Below are 19,190 nucleotides of genomic sequence, written 5' to 3' on the forward strand. Positions count from 1 at the left end.
CAAAACCATATTTAGCCTCCCTTTCGTCATTAACCGTTGTGGGGTGATCATTTCCTGACAAAGCCCTCCTTTGCTTTTTCCCCTAGCTGTTTTCATGTAAAAACTGCGCAAAGTTGTTGTTAGTGCCCACTGTTACACAAAGGTCTAGACATCTTTAACAGAATCGGGCCTGTGTGTAAGTGCGTTGACTCCGTGTTTAATAACGGCCAGAGCTTGGGCTGTATAGGTGAGGAAGAAACCAAACTCATCAAATGTTGAAGCCGCACACACGAGAATCTTTCAGCCTAACTCGAGGTAAAAGATGCATGAACTGGCGTTAAGCCTTGGCAGCTCCACTGCGTTTAAATCTAATTGTGAGATTTAGGTGGTCCTCATCATTAGTATCACTTTTTCCGGTGTTTGCATAAAGCACTTTTGCATATCAGTTAGACCCCAACGTAGGAAACTGTGTGTAATGCACACCGCTGTTACACGGACCAGAATCAAACCAGAATCCAGGAAATCAAAGCGAAGAATCTTTCTTTGAAATCTGCTGGTCACATCAAGCTGCGTCTTTGAATTGTTGACCTCAGAATCGGCCGATCTGGCTTTTCGATCCACACATTTCAGTCGGGCTGCAGTCAGAATTTCCTTCTCCGAGCCGTTCCTTTTATCAAAGGCATGTCATATCGGAGGAAGTGTTGCTAAACAAACTTCCGTCAGTTGTGCAACATCACTAAGAGGGAGGGCCAGATAAGGCGTAAGGCTAAACTTTTTTTAAAAAGTTAGGGTTTATATTCCAGCATTTTTCTATTTACCACTTTGCTTGACAACAATACTGAGAGGCTGGTCAGCAAACCTGCTGCTACTCCTTTGGCACAGCAGTTTAGTCTGTCTTTTTTTAATTCGCAGTCTTCTCTTATACATGCTGATGAAATCCAAGAATATTGTGACCTGTATGCCTGTGCAGGTTTACTTACAATAAGATAAGCAGGCAGCACCTGCCATCTGCTGCTGGGTAAAATCCAAATGCCTGCATCTTGCAGAACTGAAATGGAATAGGCTTTGGAACAGCAATCTCTTTTGTCAACCCTGCAGCACGTTTTAAAGCTACCCTGAGGTCTGCAGGCCTTTTCCATTCCCTTAAGGATACCTTTTCATTCCTTGCAATAATTGGGGGAATGTTCGTAAGAGGTTTCTGTGAAACCCATAAGTGATGGCTTTCAGCTCAGTCCATCCTTAGCATGTTACTGAAGTGGTGAACCCGTTCTGATTTTAGAATATGCCATGAGCTCGGGTTCTGAAGCAGGTCTGGCTTTTTAGTCTTCTGGCTTCTGGGATTGCCACTCAAAACCTACCAGGAATTGATCCAGTTGTTGTAAGGAAAATGTGGTTAAAAGCACATAGCCCGGATTGTTCCACAAGAGTAGTTTTGTATCGACTGTATATGATGCCGTTCAAAATGACATGGAGCTGCGGGAAAGTGATGGGTTGGAGTGAAAGTGTATCTTTTCCTGCTAGGCAATTAGCTTCTGTAACTACAGATCTTTCCATTTGTATTAAAAGCCCTTAATCTTCTTATCCTGTTATTTCCAGCCTGAAATATCGCGGTAGTATAGCTTTGGTTAAATTTAGCTTGTTTTCTATTTTGCACCACCCCCCATTCCAAACGAGCCTTTGGAAGAGAGAGAATTTCCATCCAATGTAAAGGATATGTGGAACTTCGGTAGATTTTACTTAGTTGTTGTGGGGCAGATGGATAAGTGTTTTCAAATTGGTCAAATTTGGGGGGACTTTTGCAGCACTAAGAAGAGAGTTCCCATCTGTGGGGGTATGACTCCACAGCAGTGGGGTCTGCTTTCTGGGGGGAAGCCCGCTCGGTGTTGTGGAAGACCCAGCAGAGTCTCCTTTGCGGTGCGCGCGTTTGTGCCTGGTAGTCGTGTAATGACAGAAGTGCAGCGCTGTGGATGCTCAGCTGTCGAGCCAGTGGAAAAGGTTCCAATGTGTGCACAGAGATTGACGTGCGCCCTGACGATCGCTGCTCTGTGGTATTAGCTCGCTGTTCCCGTGGAACTGTGATAGCTGGAAGCCAGCTGCTATCGTGTGTCCACATTTAAACCTGATCACAGCATCGGGGAACATATTGAAATAGTTTTCCCATTTTTGGCCCTGCTCATTGTTTGTCTAACGCTATTTTCTCACTGCTCAAGGGCATGAGGGCTTAGATTAGTTTTCATGTTGCTCGGTCCTGAAAAGGGAATCCGGCAGTAGCTTTTCTGACTTTTTCCTCTCTGGTTGGTATTAGAACTGTAGTTCAAGTGCTTGGCTTTTTTGTGGAAATGATCTGGTGGTTGGCACTGACTAAACCGTCGTTGTTATGACCATTTTCTGTTCGCTCTCCAAGATGAATATGCAAATGTCCCCCCCAGTGCCTAGTAGGTGTTGAAAAGACTCGGCGCTATCAGTATTTGGAGAGGGGAGATTTTAAAATTCAGGCTGCGTTCTGACAAGTTTTTCAGGAATATGTTCAGGGATCATGCATTGAACCAGACAGTGGAATTTGAAATAACAAATTACTTCCAGATCCTGAAAATGAGAAATCTTGGTGGTGTTTTTGCCAGGCTGAAACCTTTTTAAAATTGTTTTTGGAAGCTCCTAATTTTTTTGTTATTAAGGTGGTGATGTGTCACACCCCCTCCCGGCTCGGGTGTCAGTACACAGAAATTGATTTTTTCGGTTCTCCAACAGAACCTGCCATTTGGGGTGAAAGGGAAATGTTTATAACTAAGTACAGAACAATACCATGGCATTTACTGACTGAAAGACCAGAGGTCAAGCCTTGCCACTTGCTGTCTCAGATTTACTTATAATTGGAGATTATTTTTATATCCTGTTCAATGTCCTGGACATGATCTTAAAACAATTTGCTCATAGCGGCACACAGTGGGTTTGTGCAGGAGATTGAACCGAAGACCTTGTGGTTACAAGTCAGTTTCCTTCCCCATTAGCCCTCCTAACCTCCATTAGAAAGTGTTTTCCATTTTCATGGAAATAACCTGCACCTGAATTCACCCACGTAGGAACAAGTACTGTGCAGTTTCACCTGGGAGAGTAACATTTTTCATTTCCCTCAGTCCGTAGCTTTAATTGTGCAGTTGGGTTCTGACATGCCTGCCTTAACAAGATGTCTCGATTGTATAATGGTGTCTAGTATTTCAACAAAGCACGTGACAGGAACTCGTATTTCATTGTGTGTCCAGGAGAGGCAAGACAGGGTGAGGAAGCTGTAGTTTTCTTCAGACAGATCCCAGCGTTTTCACTGGCTCGTGCTTCAGGTAGCAGTGGCCACTACTGGGATTTTTAAGAAAAAATAAAAACAGGGCACAACAGGCATGGCTGTCCTACAGAGCCAGCACTGAAACCAAGTGTATTTTGTATTTTAAAGACTGACTTTCAAACAATTTTTTATTGGATATATTTGGTTCTGAAGCCCTAATGTTGAACGTTTTTGAGGGAGAAGGAAATGGTATTTCTTGACTTCTGTTTTTCTTGTGGCTGCTTTTCCTCTGAGGTCGGGCTCCCGTTTTATCCGTGGGTGAATAACTTTGCTGACCATTTTTACGAGTAGGGCAAGACATTGTTTCTGGAAAGCCGATGACCAGTTGGGAGAGTAGGATGAGCAAAAGAGGAATAGCCTCATGTGCAGAAAAGACCACCTTGCGTTATCCCCTGCTTTCAGTTTTTAAAGTCTTTCATGGGTGATTAGCATAGCAAGAATATGTCCTGAAAAACCCCACAGTAGGTTTGGCATGAAGCAATGGGAGTAATTGAAGGATATTGCTGCAAAAAGGCTCTTTTCTTCCCGCAGTTTAAACTATAGATGTGTAATGATCCACGTTTTTCAAAGTGAGGAGGTATTTTTGTCAAAACTCGGCTGAATGCCTCTTTTAAAGCTTGGCTGGCAGAAGGTGTTAAGTCTGCCGTACTGATTTAAAAAAAAAAGCTTCCCCCTGAAATCTCTTGCATCTGCTTTGTTTTCTGCACTGTCGTTACAGCACGGAGTTTGAACAATGCTCATGGACAGGCTCAGATTTAGCTATTCATTCCCCCTTTTGGTAGCAGAAGTGATTTCGGTTTGAAATGGGATCCCTGACTTTATAGGTGCTGCTGTGCTGTTGCGAGACTTTGCAAGGAAATCATTAAATTCCTGAATTTGGTATCAATTGCACCCTTTCTGTGAGAACTTCGCATGTTTTTAATTTTCAGTCTTTGTATTGGATACATCTTTTACAGTGGCTTTGACATTGGATGCTACCTTTACAAAACTAGAATGTACCAGGCAATTATTTAGTAAGACTTGCACCACTGACTTCAAGTCAGTCGCCGCTCACAGTCAAGATCTTTGATTGATGGGAAACAACAGAGCTTTGGTGAACTTCCGACACGCTTCCAAGAACCTGAATGAACTGGCAGTTCAGGAAGGTGCTGACCCCGCTGGTCTGAACGTCGCGCTGGTACACTGAGCCAGCCGTGACGTCGGCCTCCTGTGAAACTGCCGCGGCACAGCGGCACGGGACTGGTTATCTGCTGTCTAGGACGGGTGCTGTGCCGGTTGAATCCCGACAGGGACAAGGAGAGCTGTGTTTCGCCAGGCTATGTGCACACGGCCTGGCTGGGGAAGGGCTGTGGCAGCATGGGTTCATTCCTCATCAGGGGAAGTTCCATCGTTGTTTGTGACATAATCACGATGAATCTGAACCAATATTGCCTTTAAGCCTTGATTAAGTCAGCGACTCAGTGCCGCGCACTGGATATTTCAGGTTTGTTAGCTTGATTTTGAGTTTGCATACAGGAGCGATTGAGCTGCATTACAGTCTGCATAAGAACCTGAGGCTTAAGAAACCTGGAATGGATCAAACCACTGTCCAACGAGTCTTGATTTGATTAGAAAATCAAGAGTGTCGCCTGAATGTTTATCTATTTTATGATAGTTAAACAGTGTAGCTTAGAAACTAATGCTGTAAATACACATTTTTGTTTGGCATCGGTAACATATTTTGGGTAGAATATAATCTGTTTAAAATGCTATTTCTCTTCGCTTCTGCCACTCCAGGCTGGAGGGGGGAAGATTAATAAAGCATTAGTATTCCAAGAATGTCTTTTATTCTTTCACGTTTAATCCTGAACTCAGGACTGGAGAATGGGGACTTGAATCCATATAACCCATGCAGTTCCTGTTGTGGGTAGTGAAGGATCTCCAATAAATGTGAATCTCCCCCGCCTTTCACATTGCTTTGATACATGAAATCCCCTCCTGACCTCCCCTGCAGTTTGAGCAGAATTCAGAAAGCTGTCTGGTCAAGGGCGTGCCGCCCTGTGACCTCTTATTGATGTTCTGCTGCTAGCAGAAAGCACCCATCAGATTCTGAATAAGTGTGACCTGCTCAAGGTTATTTTGCAGTGTTATTGATCTTATTGGCGGCCTCTTAAAGAGAGCTTTATAAAGGAGTGATAGTCAGCATTTTTGTCTTTGATACTTGTATACCTAATGCTTTGTCACTTCTTCCTTTTGAAGTTTCACCTCTTATGTACAGTGTAGGAAGTGATGTATACATACTGTAGATCTGCGCTGTGTCTTACACAGGACACCCTTCTTTGTACATAAAAGAAAGGAAGGATATATTCCCCATGTATTTCCTACTGCATCCTGCAAGGGTGTGGGAAATTAAGATGCACAGAAAACGTTTAGAAATGGAGGATATCTCTTAGGCTGCCTTTTGTCTTCTGAAGCTGAGGGCTAAGGTTCGGAAACGGCAGGAAGGCAAATCGAAGGATCACCACAGCAGCTGTGCATGTTCCCGATTGGGAATTTGCATGTGAATTTCAATTGAGAAAACACTTTGGTCTTCCTTACTTTGAATCCTGTTTGCATGTTTTGTGTATGTTTAACCATTTGAGCTTTTAAGTCTTTGCACAAAATAATCTGTCCAACGTACATTTAATAACACATCTGCCAGCTCCAACTCATTCCGGAGAATTGGTTCAGTTCTGACGCGGATTGATTGCTTCATCAGGGAAACCTGTTTTCCCAACCGTTCTTCCCGTACAGCAATGTTAATACTTAAATGATCCCTTTTGGTTTCCTGACTGTCTTTTAGACGGCCACACGACCCTGGGGCTTTGTGAAAGGGCACCATTTATTTATATAACGTGCACAGGAGGGGGAGACATCATAATGTCCGGAGTGGCTCCTCAGAAGCATGTTAATGTGGCAGGTCAAGTAGTTATTGTCAAAGCTCATGAAGTGATCACTCTTAATTTGTTGCCGATCTAGAGCTAGAGACTGCTGCAGCAGACAGGGCTGAACAGGTGCCTGATGCACTGCCTTCAGTGACTGTCAGTACAGCCTGTGGGCAGCCACAGACCTGGTGCACTCTGGAGGACAGGTTGGAGTAGGGGTTCTCCATGAATTCTCCATTGTACCTCAGCTGTTACTTTTGCATGGGTTGATTTTTTGTTTTTTTCTAGGAGCGTGTTTTTCTTTTAAAATTTGATTTTAACCCCTAACTGTTCTGTCATGTTTTTTTTTTTCCCCCTCAGTGGGAGACAAGGTTCCAGCTGACATTAGATTGTCTTCGATCAAGTCCACGACCCTGAGAGTAGACCAGTCTATTCTGACAGGTAACTTGATTTTTTTTCCCCGATGTTTTGTTCTCACCCACGCATGGTATTCGACGAGGGCCAGTGCAGATTCCGGAATTGGATTTTGGGTCCCATCAAAATCGAAGGCTGAAGAAGGGAGCTGCTGCATTGCATTAATTGATTTGAATGGAGCCTCTATAGAAGCTTGTTAAAATTCTCAGGCACCACAAATGGCTGTCCTGATAACATTTGTAAAGTTTTGAAGGACTGGTGACTTATGACTCACTGTTCTTAAGGGTTTTTTTTTTCCACTGTACCCTCATTAATTGACATTTTCATTTTCCAGGATTAAGCTTTTCATTTTTTTAAATGAGCTATTAACATCCATTTTAAGCTTACATATAAACCTCTCATTATCCATGGAAAATCAGTGAGGTGCATCATGAGATCACCACTATGCTCAGGATGAAGTGTCCTAGTACCTCCTACTCGTTTAAATGCTGTTACTCTTCCAGGCCTTTTTTTTTTTTTTGAAAGGCCAGATCTTGTGTGGATGGTTGGGTTGTAAAATGGCCCCAGTCTCTGTCCTATTTTGACCTAACGCAAGCACACTTTGAAGATTTGCTGTTTGAGGACTGTTGAGGTACTGTGTTTCACCCGTTGGAGATCTCACTGCAGTAGCTGATTTTTTACCGAAATACTCCACAGTATTTCCTGCAGCTTCCTTCAAACATTGGCCACCGCAAAAGAATGAACTAAGTCAGTAATTTGATGCTTTGGCCTAATGATGGTGTTTGCCTTTGAAGAATTCTTCACTTGAATTGGTACATGACACTAATTTTATTTGCAAGTTCCTGAATTATATTTCAGATTTAGGAATCCAAATTAGATTTATAATTCAATCGAATGATATCACAGATGTTTTTAGTGATCCCTGGGCTACTCTTTTGTGAAATGCTGGAATCGCTCTCTTTCAATAAAACGTCAAAGAAATTGAGTTTTTTTTTTTAACATGGTCTGCTGATGCAGCTTATAGTGATGGTAAGGAATTCACTTCATTTCTCCTCGTGAAGACGTCAGTGACTTCTGGTCCACCCACTGTATCAACACAAGCACTTTGAACGGATTACTGTACTGTTGCCTATAATTGGTAGCAGTCCGAAAAGTTTTTTTCTTGTTCTTTATTTCTTATGCATGCATATCTTTCTGTTGGGAGATGTGGTATTTAAGATTAAACAGTGACTTCTTCTAGCCCATGTTTATTCCTGAGAGGATTCCCGGATGTAAATTGCTCATCTTGAATTGAAAGAGCAGGGGAGTGCAGAGTGAAGCTGTCTGTTCTCGGCGCTCCGACTGACATCCACCTCTGTTCCTTCCCTGGCTCTAGGAGAGTCGATTTCGGTCATCAAGCACACCGACCCTGTTCCTGATCCCCGCGCTGTCAACCAGGACAAGAAGAACATGCTCTTCTCCGTACGTATCTCCTGGGGCATGCCCCTTAGAGTTGAAGAATTTAACTTTTTTTGGTTTGTTTTAGAGAGCTGTAAAAAACCCAAAACTTTACAGACCTGTTAGCAGATGAGTAGCTCTGTGGGTTCTCTGTGGGGTTCTTGTAGTTGCAAGGGGCTTAAACTTTCAAGACCTTGTTCCCTAAATAACCAGTCCAGTGCTGGTATTTTATCCATTTTGGCCTCGTTGTGACCCCGTTGCATTTTGCTATCCCCGAGAGAGGAATGGGATCTTTTTTAATGTTCTGCACATCAGTTATTTCCTGGTTTGTCCTTGCAGTGTTTTCATGTGATGCGTTGTGTTCTATTCTGGACTCTCTGCCTTCATGGAATCAGGAGAGTAGGACGTTATCCCCAAAGTGCTTTGCTGCCTGCAGAAGTGGGCACGTGGGAGTGGTGGTGACGACAGTCGTTTTCTTCCTAGGGTACCAACATTGCGGCTGGCAAGGCGGTGGGCGTGGTGGTCGCCACCGGAGTGAACACGGAGATCGGCAAGATCCGCGACGAGATGGTCTCGACGGAGCAGGAGAAGACGCCGCTGCAGCAGAAGCTGGACGAGTTCGGCGAGCAGCTGTCCAAGGTCATCTCCCTGATCTGCATCGCCGTGTGGATCATCAACATCGGCCACTTCAACGACCCCGTGCACGGCGGCTCCTGGATCCGCGGCGCCGTCTACTACTTCAAGATCGCCGTGGCGCTGGCCGTGGCCGCCATCCCCGAGGGGCTGCCCGCCGTCATCACCACCTGCCTGGCGCTGGGCACCCGCCGCATGGCCAAGAAGAACGCCATCGTGCGCAGCCTGCCCTCCGTCGAGACCCTGGGCTGCACCTCCGTCATCTGCTCCGACAAGACTGGCACCCTCACCACCAACCAGATGTCCGTGTGCAGGGTGAGGTTTGATGTTGGGGCCCTTGCCGTGACCTTTCTGTGACTTGACGGTACACATTTGACAAAGCCAGGTGGGAGTAGGGTTCGGTACTGACCATGTGGCGTTGGCCTCAGGTTCCAGTGAGGTTGCCGAGTTGCTTTAGAGCTGCCCGGGTTAAGTCCCAGTTTATAATTCCAGAATAGAGGGGTGGAAAAAGAATGCTGTATGATGCTGTACAGCATAACACAACTTGATTTTAAAGAGCGCCATTCAGTAGTCAAGAATGGATACTCTTTTCTTGTCCTTCTCTTTATTTAATAAGATAATTACAAGTGAGCAAACACTGCATTTTATTCATGAATGGTTATTTCTCATCTGACTATGCTATAAAGGTTTAAGAAGAGTGGATTGCACATCCATGTGCCTTTTTACAGATTGAACATGCGCTAGCACTCGGGATAAATTTGAGAAAAGGCAGTTGACCCACAGACTGTGCTGCATGTCCATGTGTTTGTGACCACAAAACACCTGCATCTGAGGGTGACAGAGCCCTGTCTGGAGCCACCTGGCTGGTTTAGCCCCGCTGTAATCCGGTATTTAAAAATAATCCTTTATTTAGCCAGATAAGTCAGTTGAGAAGGAACTCTCCGTTCTGATGACGAGCTGTCCGAGAGGCTGGCAGTCCTGCTGCCCGGTCAGGCGGGGCAGGACGTGCCATCTCGGTCCTGGGGGGACTGTGCTGAGGCACGAGGCCTGCCCTGGGCTGGCGCAGGAGAAACGCACTGCTCCACGGCGCTGTGACTAATCTGTATTCAGCAGCCAGGTTACTTGCAGTGGTGTTGCGTAACTGACCTTGTGCTAAACAGGCGTTCATTCAGCCCCGCGCCTCCCCACCTCTCGCTTCAGAGGAATCTGAGCTGGCAGCTATCTGGAACTTGGAGTGACTTCTCCAAGAAGAGCAAGATTATTCTTTTCCTTCCCCTTTTTTTTGTCGGGTTTTTTTTTTCAGTTTGATGGGAAGCAGAGGTACCGCTAAACTAAGAGCGTCAATTTAAATAGAACGGCTAAAAAAACATTCAGGTCATGTTCTAAAGCTCAATATATGAAGAAAACACTGAACAGTCTTGCATTTTGTACCCTGCAGAAATCAGTTAACGGTCAGGCATGTGAACGGTAAAAGTAGTAATATCTGAATCCCGATTCAAATAGTGTGGAGATTTCAAACGTCTAAGCCACTTTTTTTTTTTGTCCGTGGCTAAAAGTATGTGTAATTTCTCAATACATATTGTAAATCGTTCTGATTTGTTCAGCATGCTTTGATCCAAGGCAGGGCAATCGGCACGGATGAGCATTGTGAGCACTGGGTTTCGTGTGAAATCCCGATTCACATGGCTGCCAGTCTGTCGTGATGCTTAAAAAAAAATAGACGGTTCTAAATTTAGCGAGCCTGTGCAAAATCGAATTTACATTTTTAGCAGATGACGTCTCGGCTCTTTGAAGTTCCGCCCTGCAGTCCCTGCGGCGGCAGAGGAGCCTCGCGGCTCCTTTGTCCTTAACGGATCTCGCCTTTCTCCGCCGAGCGCCGATGTCGGGAAGATGAATGTCCCCTGTCAGCCCGTACTGCTGGCTGAAAGAGCCAGGCCCGTCTGCCTTCCTGCGGGAGTAGAAACACAGCCCTGCTGCTGGCTTCCCCCAGGAACTGAAACAAGTGCCGTTCTCGGTGGGCGTGAGACTTCATGCTGGATCATTATCCTGCTGCTACAGGTTACATCAAGACTTGGCCTAGTTAGAAAAGCGCAGGGATCCGCCGGTTACTACATTTCTTACCTCCTCCCCTCAACTCGAATGTACCTGAAGACTCTCCCTCCTCCGTCGCCTTTTCACAATTGAGGGACCCGTTTGCTGGTGCGGAATAGTTTTTCCCTTTCCCCTGCCGATTCCGAGTGCATGTACAACCTTCCAGAATATTCTGTGCACGCCATCCTGTCCGAAAATGTGTGAAAGAAACCAGTATAAAAAAATTGTCCCGTTCATTTGGAAGTGACTGCATTTTTCTGGGATTTCAACTTTAAGGTTAAGGATGATTTAAAAGAAAAAATCTCGGGGTCTCCAGTTTGTTTGAATAAGAACAGAATGCTCTTTAATAACTAAAGAAACTGTTTTTGTTAATTCTAAGGTCATTGTCAAGAAAAGCAAACTGATGTGCACACGTGACACAACAGATAATGCAAAATGTCTTTAATTTCAATTAGGTGTGACAGAACTGTAGCCATAGACAGTCCAAAGTGTTAATAAAAGAAACCACTTGTTCAATGTAATGCAATTTATTTCCGTTTTAGAAGTAAAATAGCACACGTGTGTTGTAGATTAGAAATAGGCCTAAATTATTTATCTTGATGAAAATGTATATGCAATTTGCAATTAAATACAATATAGTGCAACTTATATATTCATTTTTTAGAGCTTTTTGGTTAAATTCGTATCCTGAAAATATCCTTGAATTTCATAAAGTAAATGATATCCCCTTTAAAGCAAATATCAGAATAAAAACCTGAGGATGTTTCATGTTTGGCTGCAACTATTCCGATCTTTCTTTCAGATGTTCATTCTTGACAAAACCGAGGGAGACAGCTGCTCTCTTAACGAGTTCACGATCACCGGATCTACCTACGCCCCCGAGGGAGAAGTGTGAGTGTGCCCGCCTCTTTGCTTGCGGTGCCCTTTCACCGAGGTGCGAGGCAGCTCCGGCGGGGTCTGTCCAGAGCTTTGATCGCAAGCCTGGGTTGTGTCTGTGAGCGGCGTCCACATGGCCATTTCGCCATCGGCTCGCGTGGGCTAGTAATCTGAAATCCAGGTCGAGTGTGTGGGAGTGTCTTTGCTGCTTTGAAAACGTATCCAAGATTATAGCTTTGGCACAAAGCGAATATACTCGGCGTGCCTAATATTTTCGAGACCATTTCATTCCTTGTTCACTTGAATTCCCAGTTCATCTCAAATGGGTTCTTTAAAAGGGCTTAACTGGAATTCTAAACCTGACCCTTGAAGCAATAAATGGCTGAGGCTGCTGTGAATTGAAAGTTCATCGGGTTGGAACCATAGCTGGGATGTTGGACAGGGGGGTATTTTTTAATACGTTTCATTTTGTGGGGATTGTTCACTGTTTACTGGACTTAGTTGGGTTATTTCTGTTGTGTAATGAAATGAATGTGCTGGTCCTGTGTTGACTAGTTGGTACTGGCTAACCTTACTTTAGATGTATTCCCTTTGGACGTTTGTCTAAAACTTTATGTAGTACAATATATATGGACTTTATATAGTACCTGGGGTTTAGAGGTTCTGAGGATTCATGACGGATCTTCTTGTAAACTAGGCATGGGTTATGGATAGATTCTACATTGACTTGGCATGTGAGCTTTGAGCAGTTTGTTTTTCAAAGCCACCTCTGCGTTTCTGGTTTGTTTTTAGAAAGGCCTGTCTTTGGGCTCCTGGTTCATAAGCAGTTCTCAGCTCCCATCAGGTCATAGAGGGACTAAAAGACAGTTCCTGATTTTTTTTTTTTTATACAGTGTATTTTCTATACAGAGCTAACACCATTATTAATGGCTCAGATACATCCTCAACATTTAAAATAAGTCAACTGTAAATAAAATAAAGCTTCTGAGAATTCGAGAACAAGATACTCCCTGCTAGTTTTAAATGAAGACCTGCACTTGTAAGGTCCTTTTGACATTGATTAAAATTGTCCATCCATGTCCTATTAATCTGGTGAAGTCCTATAGTGATTGGAGAGTTCCATGGCATTGGAGTGAGGAGTTTGGATTTCCGGGTGTATTCAGGGTGATGCTCGTCTGGAGTTCTGAAATGGGGATGGTCAGCTGTGTCACAGATTTTAAGACAGAGGGTTCCCCCCCCCCCATGAGAGTGGAGCAGATGCAGACTTGGATAAGACCAGATCCAGAGTTTGTCGTTTCTTTTACCATTGGCAAAATCAGTGTCCTCTTTCTTACAGGTTTAAGGATGGAAAATTGGTGAGGACCTCTCAGTATGATGGCTTAGTGGAACTGGCAACTATCTGTGCTCTCTGCAATGACTCCTCCCTGGATTTTAATGAGGTCAGTGCAACAGCCTGCTTCTCCAGCAGGTCCTTAGGTGACCGAACAGTTTGATAAAGCTGTGACTGAGGGCAAAGTCACTGACAGTGTCAGTACCATGATGCGCTCTGAGATTCTAAGACTACATCTCCTTGTGCAGTAAATGAAAGTCCTGCTTCGATGTTTCCCATGTTAAAGGTGGTGGTAGCTAGATTCTTACATTTGCCTTCACATTGTGTTTGTGTTTTATCCACAGCACTTGTCTTTGTTCGATAACTAATTGAAAAACAGTGTGTTTTGGTTTTTATACCCCCCTTTCTGAGCAATATTGTGGATAAAAGTCAGCAATATTTATCTTGTAATTTCTCTGCTGCAGAATAGACATGATCCTATAGATTTATAAGCTGATGGGGTTAGTGACATCGTGACCGACTTGACTTCACTTCAGCAGACCATGGTCACTAAATCTCCAGGGAATGAGGAGATGAAGCCCTGGTTTTGTTTGAAGCTAAAGCATTAGGAGTAATGCAGTCAGCACCCAATGCTTTGATGCTCTTAAAGCATTAAAAGGAACGTCAGTCACCACAAGATTGTTCCTTGAGTGACTCCTCTAAGTTTGGTGCCGTCTCTCCTGCAGACAAAAGGGGTGTATGAGAAAGTTGGTGAGGCCACCGAGACAGCCCTCACCTGCCTTGTGGAGAAAATGAACGTCTTTGACACTGAACTCAAAGGACTGACCAAGATTGAGAAAGCCAATGCCTGCAACTCGGTGAGTCTCCTTGTCCCCTGACGTGGTGAATGGTCAGCTTGTCTGTCGTACCTTCCAAGCTCCGAAGCTCTGTCCCTGAAAGTTTAACACTCCAGTGCTCTGTAGCCAAAATGTCTTAAAATCCGCTGAGTGTTGTGCACATTAGAGGTCAGTGACGGGTAGTGCCAAGATGCGTCATTTCAAGTCCTTTCTGGAGATGCAGCCTGGCCTCTGTGGGGCTGCCTTTCAAGCCCAAGTGACTGTGTGAAGGTGGTAAAGAATGCTCTTTGTCAATCGTCAGGTGATCAAACAACTGATGAAGAAGGAGTTCACCTTGGAGTTCTCCAGAGACCGAAAGTCCATGTCTGTGTACTGCACGCCCAACAAAGCTCGCTCCTCCATTGGAAAGATGTTTGTTAAGGTAACCAGAGCCCTCGCGTGCTGCCCCTCTCTTTTCTCTGGTCTCTGTCAGCGTTTCCACAGAAGGGCTTTTCTTCAGTTGACATAACCATCCAGAATCATAAGATGCATGTTTTCATAATGAATTTTAAAACCAGACTGTACTGCGTTCGTCTGCTGATGTAGTCTTGATTCAGCAGTTTCTGAAGTGTTGGGTTGAAACCAGTCCATTTTGAAAGCCATGTGTGGTAGGTGTGTATGAGGGTACTTCCTCAGTGCCTCTGCTGCGTGTTACAGGGTGCCCCTGAAGGAGTGCTCGACAGGTGCACCCATGTTCGAGTGGGCAGCTCCAAAGTGCCCATGACTGCGGGCATCAAGGAGAAGATCATGTCTGTGATCAGGGAGTACGGCACTGGCAAGGACACCCTGCGCTGCCTGGCGCTGGCCACACGAGACAACCCATTGAGGAAGGAGGACCTGGTGCTGGTGGACAGTGCCCGCTTCATCGAGTACGAGGTAAGAGCGCCGCCCTTCTGGACATGTTGCAGGTGCTCTCACTGCAGAGTACTTGAGGGCAGGACTGCACCTGTGCTGTAAGGCCGAGTAGTTCTGGGGAATTTCTTCTTCTGGGCATTAGGGTTCGTAGTCCGTTCTCATCCATGGAAAAGAGCTTGCACCTTGCATGCAGTGCTATGTAGCTTGCAAGTAGAAAAGACCAGCTGCAGATTAACTTAAACAGATGTTTTCTTTTTCAGTAACAATTTTCCTTGCTCTTGTGAATTTGATTAACCAGCTTCAAAAAAAGACATGCTCCATACCATAAGTTCGGGTCGTGTACTTGAACTTCATTCAATTCGTTCATTCGTTCCAGATGAGATGGAAATGGTTTCTGTAGTCAAAATAAAACAAACCGTTATCGGCAGACAATCTGCTGTCTGATGAGGTGAAATCCTCATAATTGGAATACAGCAATCTAAGCTAATTGGGACATTTGAGAAGGTAGGTTAGTGAGTGGAATGGGACTTGATGGCTCTGTTTCTTGTGCCCAGACGGACCTGACCTTTGTGGGGTGCGTGGGCATGCTGGACCCCCCAAGGACGGAGGTGGCGGCTTCCATCAAGCTGTGCCGGCTGGCGGGAATCCGGGTCATCATGATCACGGGTGACAACAAGGGCACCGCCGTCGCCATCTGCCGTCGCATAGGGATCTTCGGCGAGAACGACGACGTGTCCCTCATGGCCTTCACGGGTCGCGAGTTTGACGACCTGTCTCCCGCCGCCCAGCGGGACGCCGTCATGAACGCGCGCTGCTTCGCCCGAGTCGAGCCCTCCCACAAGTCCAAGATTGTGGAGTTCCTCCAGTCCTTCGACGAGATCACTGCCATGGTGAGCATGACCGTCTGGGGGGGGGGTTGTCCTTCCACCTCGAGTCTGGAGGCCTTCCCTCTTTTTTCCCCCTCCGTGTGGGGAAGCGTTTCTCGTTCCTCACTCTGTGCCCCCTGTGCCCCGCAGACGGGCGACGGCGTGAACGACGCTCCCGCGCTGAAGAAGGCGGAGATTGGGATCGCCATGGGCTCGGGAACGGCCGTGGCCAAGACCGCCTCCGAGATGGTGCTGGCGGACGACAACTTCTCCACCATCGTGGCGGCGGTGGAGGAGGGCCGGGCCATCTACAACAACATGAAGCAGTTCATCCGCTACCTCATCTCCTCCAACGTGGGCGAGGTCGTCTGGTGAGAGCACAGAGCTACCACGCTGCATTTGCAAACCTGGTTTAGCATTTGCATCATCCTCTCTTCGCCAAGGATAAAAATCCAGAACATGGTTAAAATTCCTTTGGTTAAACAGGCTTGCGAATACCTCTTTTTCAATCCAGTAGAGAGATTGCTTTCGACTTCGAGGGGTTTTGCCGACAAATACGACTCGTTAACTCTGCGTGCAGATCGTGCTGGAGCATTTCTGCGTAGAAATGTCTGCTGCGCGACTTGTATTTGCTCATACGTCACGTTACGGTGACTAGTGAGCAGGAAGGGCAAGATCACAGTGCAGTTTGTGGAACAAACATGACAGTTCATGATTTTGTGCCCCATTTGAAATTTGTCACATTTTCCTGTGACGTCAATGGATTTATTGTGTTACAGTAATTTAATAACTGGTCCTAGAAATTGGAACCGCAGTTCCTTCAATTCTGTGTCCCAGCTTGTGGCATTGTAAAATCGCAGTCTTCCTGCGCGCTAGTGAATAGAAGCTGAGTGGCGGTAGACGTGATGGACTGTGTGTCCCTGTCCTCTTCTCCAGTATCTTCCTGACCGCCGCGCTGGGCTTCCCTGAGGCGCTCATCCCCGTGCAGCTGCTGTGGGTCAACCTGGTGACGGACGGGCTGCCGGCCACCGCCCTCGGCTTCAACCCCCCCGACCTGGACATCATGAACAAGCCCCCCCGCAACGCCCGCGAGCCCCTCATCTCCGGCTGGCTCTTCTTCAGATACCTGGCCATCGGATGTGAGTGCCCGTCGGCTCGGTGCGGAGACGTGTGGGGTCCTGACGCCCGCGGGCATGGACTGAAGGGCAGGCTTAAATCCATCACGTTTTAAGCCTGCAAGTTTATCTCATCTGGAGGAGGTTAGGTAAATCTGCCCAGGGTGACACAGGGGGACCACTTGTATCAAGCCCTTTTCTCTTGACCATGACTTTCCATGATTCTCCCTCTAAATGCTCTTCTAATGAAGATTGACCCCTCCGTGATTCTTAAACCCAATGATCCAGACTGTTAGCCTCAGTTGTACCGACACCGATGCAGAAATTAATTGTATTCCTTCGTTACTGAATCTTTCTGCAGGCTACGTGGGGGCTGCCACTGTGGGGGCGGCCGCCTGGTGGTTCATGGCAGCAGACGACGGGCCCCGAGTCACCTTTTACCAGCTGGTAAGCGACTGCTCCTTTCAGTCTCCCCACTGCAGGTCCCTCCCTCTCGCGCCCTGCCATCCCTCTCCCGAAAGGACCCCCCAGTAAAATGCTTCAGCAGCGCCAGCGCAGACTTCTGCTCCAATTCTGATGACGATTCTTCTGCCTACAGTTTGAAAAAAGACCCATCAAGTCCAATGTCTGCTCCCCATTCCTTTATGGTTTGATCTTTACCATTGCCAGCTAACCTTTCAAAGAGTTGATGGTCATAGTTTTTAGAGGGCTTTATTATTTATAGGGGTTCATTACTCAGTATTTTTTCTTCAGCTGGCTGTTACACGCTTCACAGTTTAAGAGTTGCATGTTGAGCTTTGTTCTGTGAGGCAATATTATTGGAAATTCGTAAGAGTGCCGAGACATTGGGGTACAGCAGGGCTACCCCTATATAGATGCTGTGGCTTATCAGTTAAGGAATTAAGGGATTGGTTGGAGAACAATTCTGGACTGGAGACGATGAGAAAGGCTGTGTTGCCGAAGTGAGTCCAGCTGGTTTTATTCGGTCCGATTTCCTTGGGAGTTTTTTTTTTGTGTGAAATTTGACGCTCTGAACAGGTGCAGACGAAGGGTTTTTACCTCCAGAGATGTCTCCAGTAGCGGTTGTGACTCCCGAGCTTCGGGAGCTTCATCCACCTCTGTGAACGATCCTCGAGCCCTGTCTTTGTTCCGTTTGACCTCTTTCCGCACAGAGCCACTTCCTGCAGTGCGCTCCCGACAATCCGGACTTCCAGGACGTGGACTGCGAGGTGTTCGAGTCTCCCTACCCCATGACCATGGCCCTGTCTGTGCTGGTGACCATCGAGATGTGCAACGCCCTCAACAGGTCATTCTCTCCCCTCCCTTCTTCCCGGGACGTCCCGTCTTGTGGCTGTCCGTTTTCTCACCCTGAACACCTGTGGGGACCGACGATGCGTGTTCCTTACATGCTCATCTGTACAGCAGTGAGGACCCAGTCTCGGCAGGCGCGTGCGTGTCGAATTGCACACGCGGAAGGCTAAATGTCCCAGTTGACATTTACAGTAAACAAAATTAGTAATTACAGAAGGTACTAGCTATGCATACAACATTTACACTCAAATTATCAAAGGGCAGGGAGGAATTGTCTTAATTTGCGTATGCCAGTGTGTCTCCATTAGCATTAAAAGTGTTTGATATAAAACATCTTAATAGAAATTGCTACACTTAAGTTCTGCTGGCACTATCTTAGCAAGAAACCAAGCTTTATTTCCAATTACAAAAGGGTCTATTAACATTATGATGCCTGACAAAAGCCTACACATTACAGAACGCCACTTTGTAAAGGCATCTTATTATTATTATTATGAGTGACAGCATTTGTCAAGCATTGACTCCAGACAGGTCTTATTGCAGTGCATTGTGGGAAAGTGCCGTAACAGCAGTGTCTTCGTTGCAGTCTGTCCGAGAACCAGTCCCTGCTCCGGATGCCCCCCTGGGAGAATATTTGGCTGCTGGGTGCCATCTGCCTGTCCATGTCCCTACACTTCCTCATCCTCTATGTGGAGCCTCTTCCAGTAAGTCTCTGCTCCTGGTCCTATAGGTGGCTCTAGCAGAGTGCTGAGGGCTCCTCCACTGATCTTGAAGGCTCCCACGGTCTTGCAGACTCACAACAGCGCACAGACCTGGTGGGGACCCTCGTGATCACTTTCCTCTGGGCTCCCAGCCTTGTCCTCCACTGTGCACGAGCCCAGCTGGTAATGTACCTGTACACAATGACGTTATCTGGACACAGCTCTTTTTGTAACCTTTTATGGATCAGCTGGCTGAACAGCAAAACTTTTAATTAATGCACCTACTACAGCAGGGAGAGAGGAGAATTGGCAGTAATCCAGTGCATCAAATCGTGAACCGGGATCAGCAACAGCTGTATTTATCCTGAAGTGAAGACAGTAAATGGAGCGCGTAATGCAAACTGAGCCAGAATTTAGCAAAGTGTCAAAAGTTCCGCTGTAGCAATCTTCTGCTTTCTAAATAGATT

General features: G+C 46.1%; 1 protein-coding gene across 3 annotated transcripts in view; it reads left to right on the forward strand.

The window, feature by feature from the left end:
• Window positions 1-19,190, forward strand: part of LOC148641725 (sarcoplasmic/endoplasmic reticulum calcium ATPase 2a) — a 49,940-nt gene that overhangs the window by 25,130 nt on the left and 5,620 nt on the right. For all 3 annotated transcript variants that reach the window (XR_015929837.1, XM_088618332.1, XM_088618333.1), the window contains exons 6-19: window positions 6,580-6,660; window positions 8,009-8,094; window positions 8,554-9,018; window positions 11,597-11,685; window positions 13,007-13,109; window positions 13,726-13,857; window positions 14,138-14,257; window positions 14,533-14,751; window positions 15,285-15,620; window positions 15,747-15,967; window positions 16,533-16,735; window positions 17,073-17,158; window positions 17,884-18,017; window positions 18,609-18,726. Coding sequence is in view for 2 of the 3 variants with exons in the window: in XM_088618332.1 (XP_088474458.1) it covers window positions 6,580-6,660; window positions 8,009-8,094; window positions 8,554-9,018; window positions 11,597-11,685; window positions 13,007-13,109; window positions 13,726-13,857; window positions 14,138-14,257; window positions 14,533-14,751; window positions 15,285-15,620; window positions 15,747-15,967; window positions 16,533-16,735; window positions 17,073-17,158; window positions 17,884-18,017; window positions 18,609-18,726 (2,393 nt within the window). In the remaining variant the exon portion in view is untranslated. The remainder of the gene's footprint in view (window positions 1-6,579; window positions 6,661-8,008; window positions 8,095-8,553; window positions 9,019-11,596; window positions 11,686-13,006; window positions 13,110-13,725; window positions 13,858-14,137; window positions 14,258-14,532; window positions 14,752-15,284; window positions 15,621-15,746; window positions 15,968-16,532; window positions 16,736-17,072; window positions 17,159-17,883; window positions 18,018-18,608; window positions 18,727-19,190) is intronic.

This window comes from Lepisosteus platostomus, chromosome 24, assembly GCF_059453375.1.
Source record: "Lepisosteus platostomus isolate fLepPlt1 chromosome 24, fLepPlt1.hap1, whole genome shotgun sequence".
Classification (NCBI taxonomy): Eukaryota; Metazoa; Chordata; class Actinopteri; order Semionotiformes; family Lepisosteidae; genus Lepisosteus; species Lepisosteus platostomus.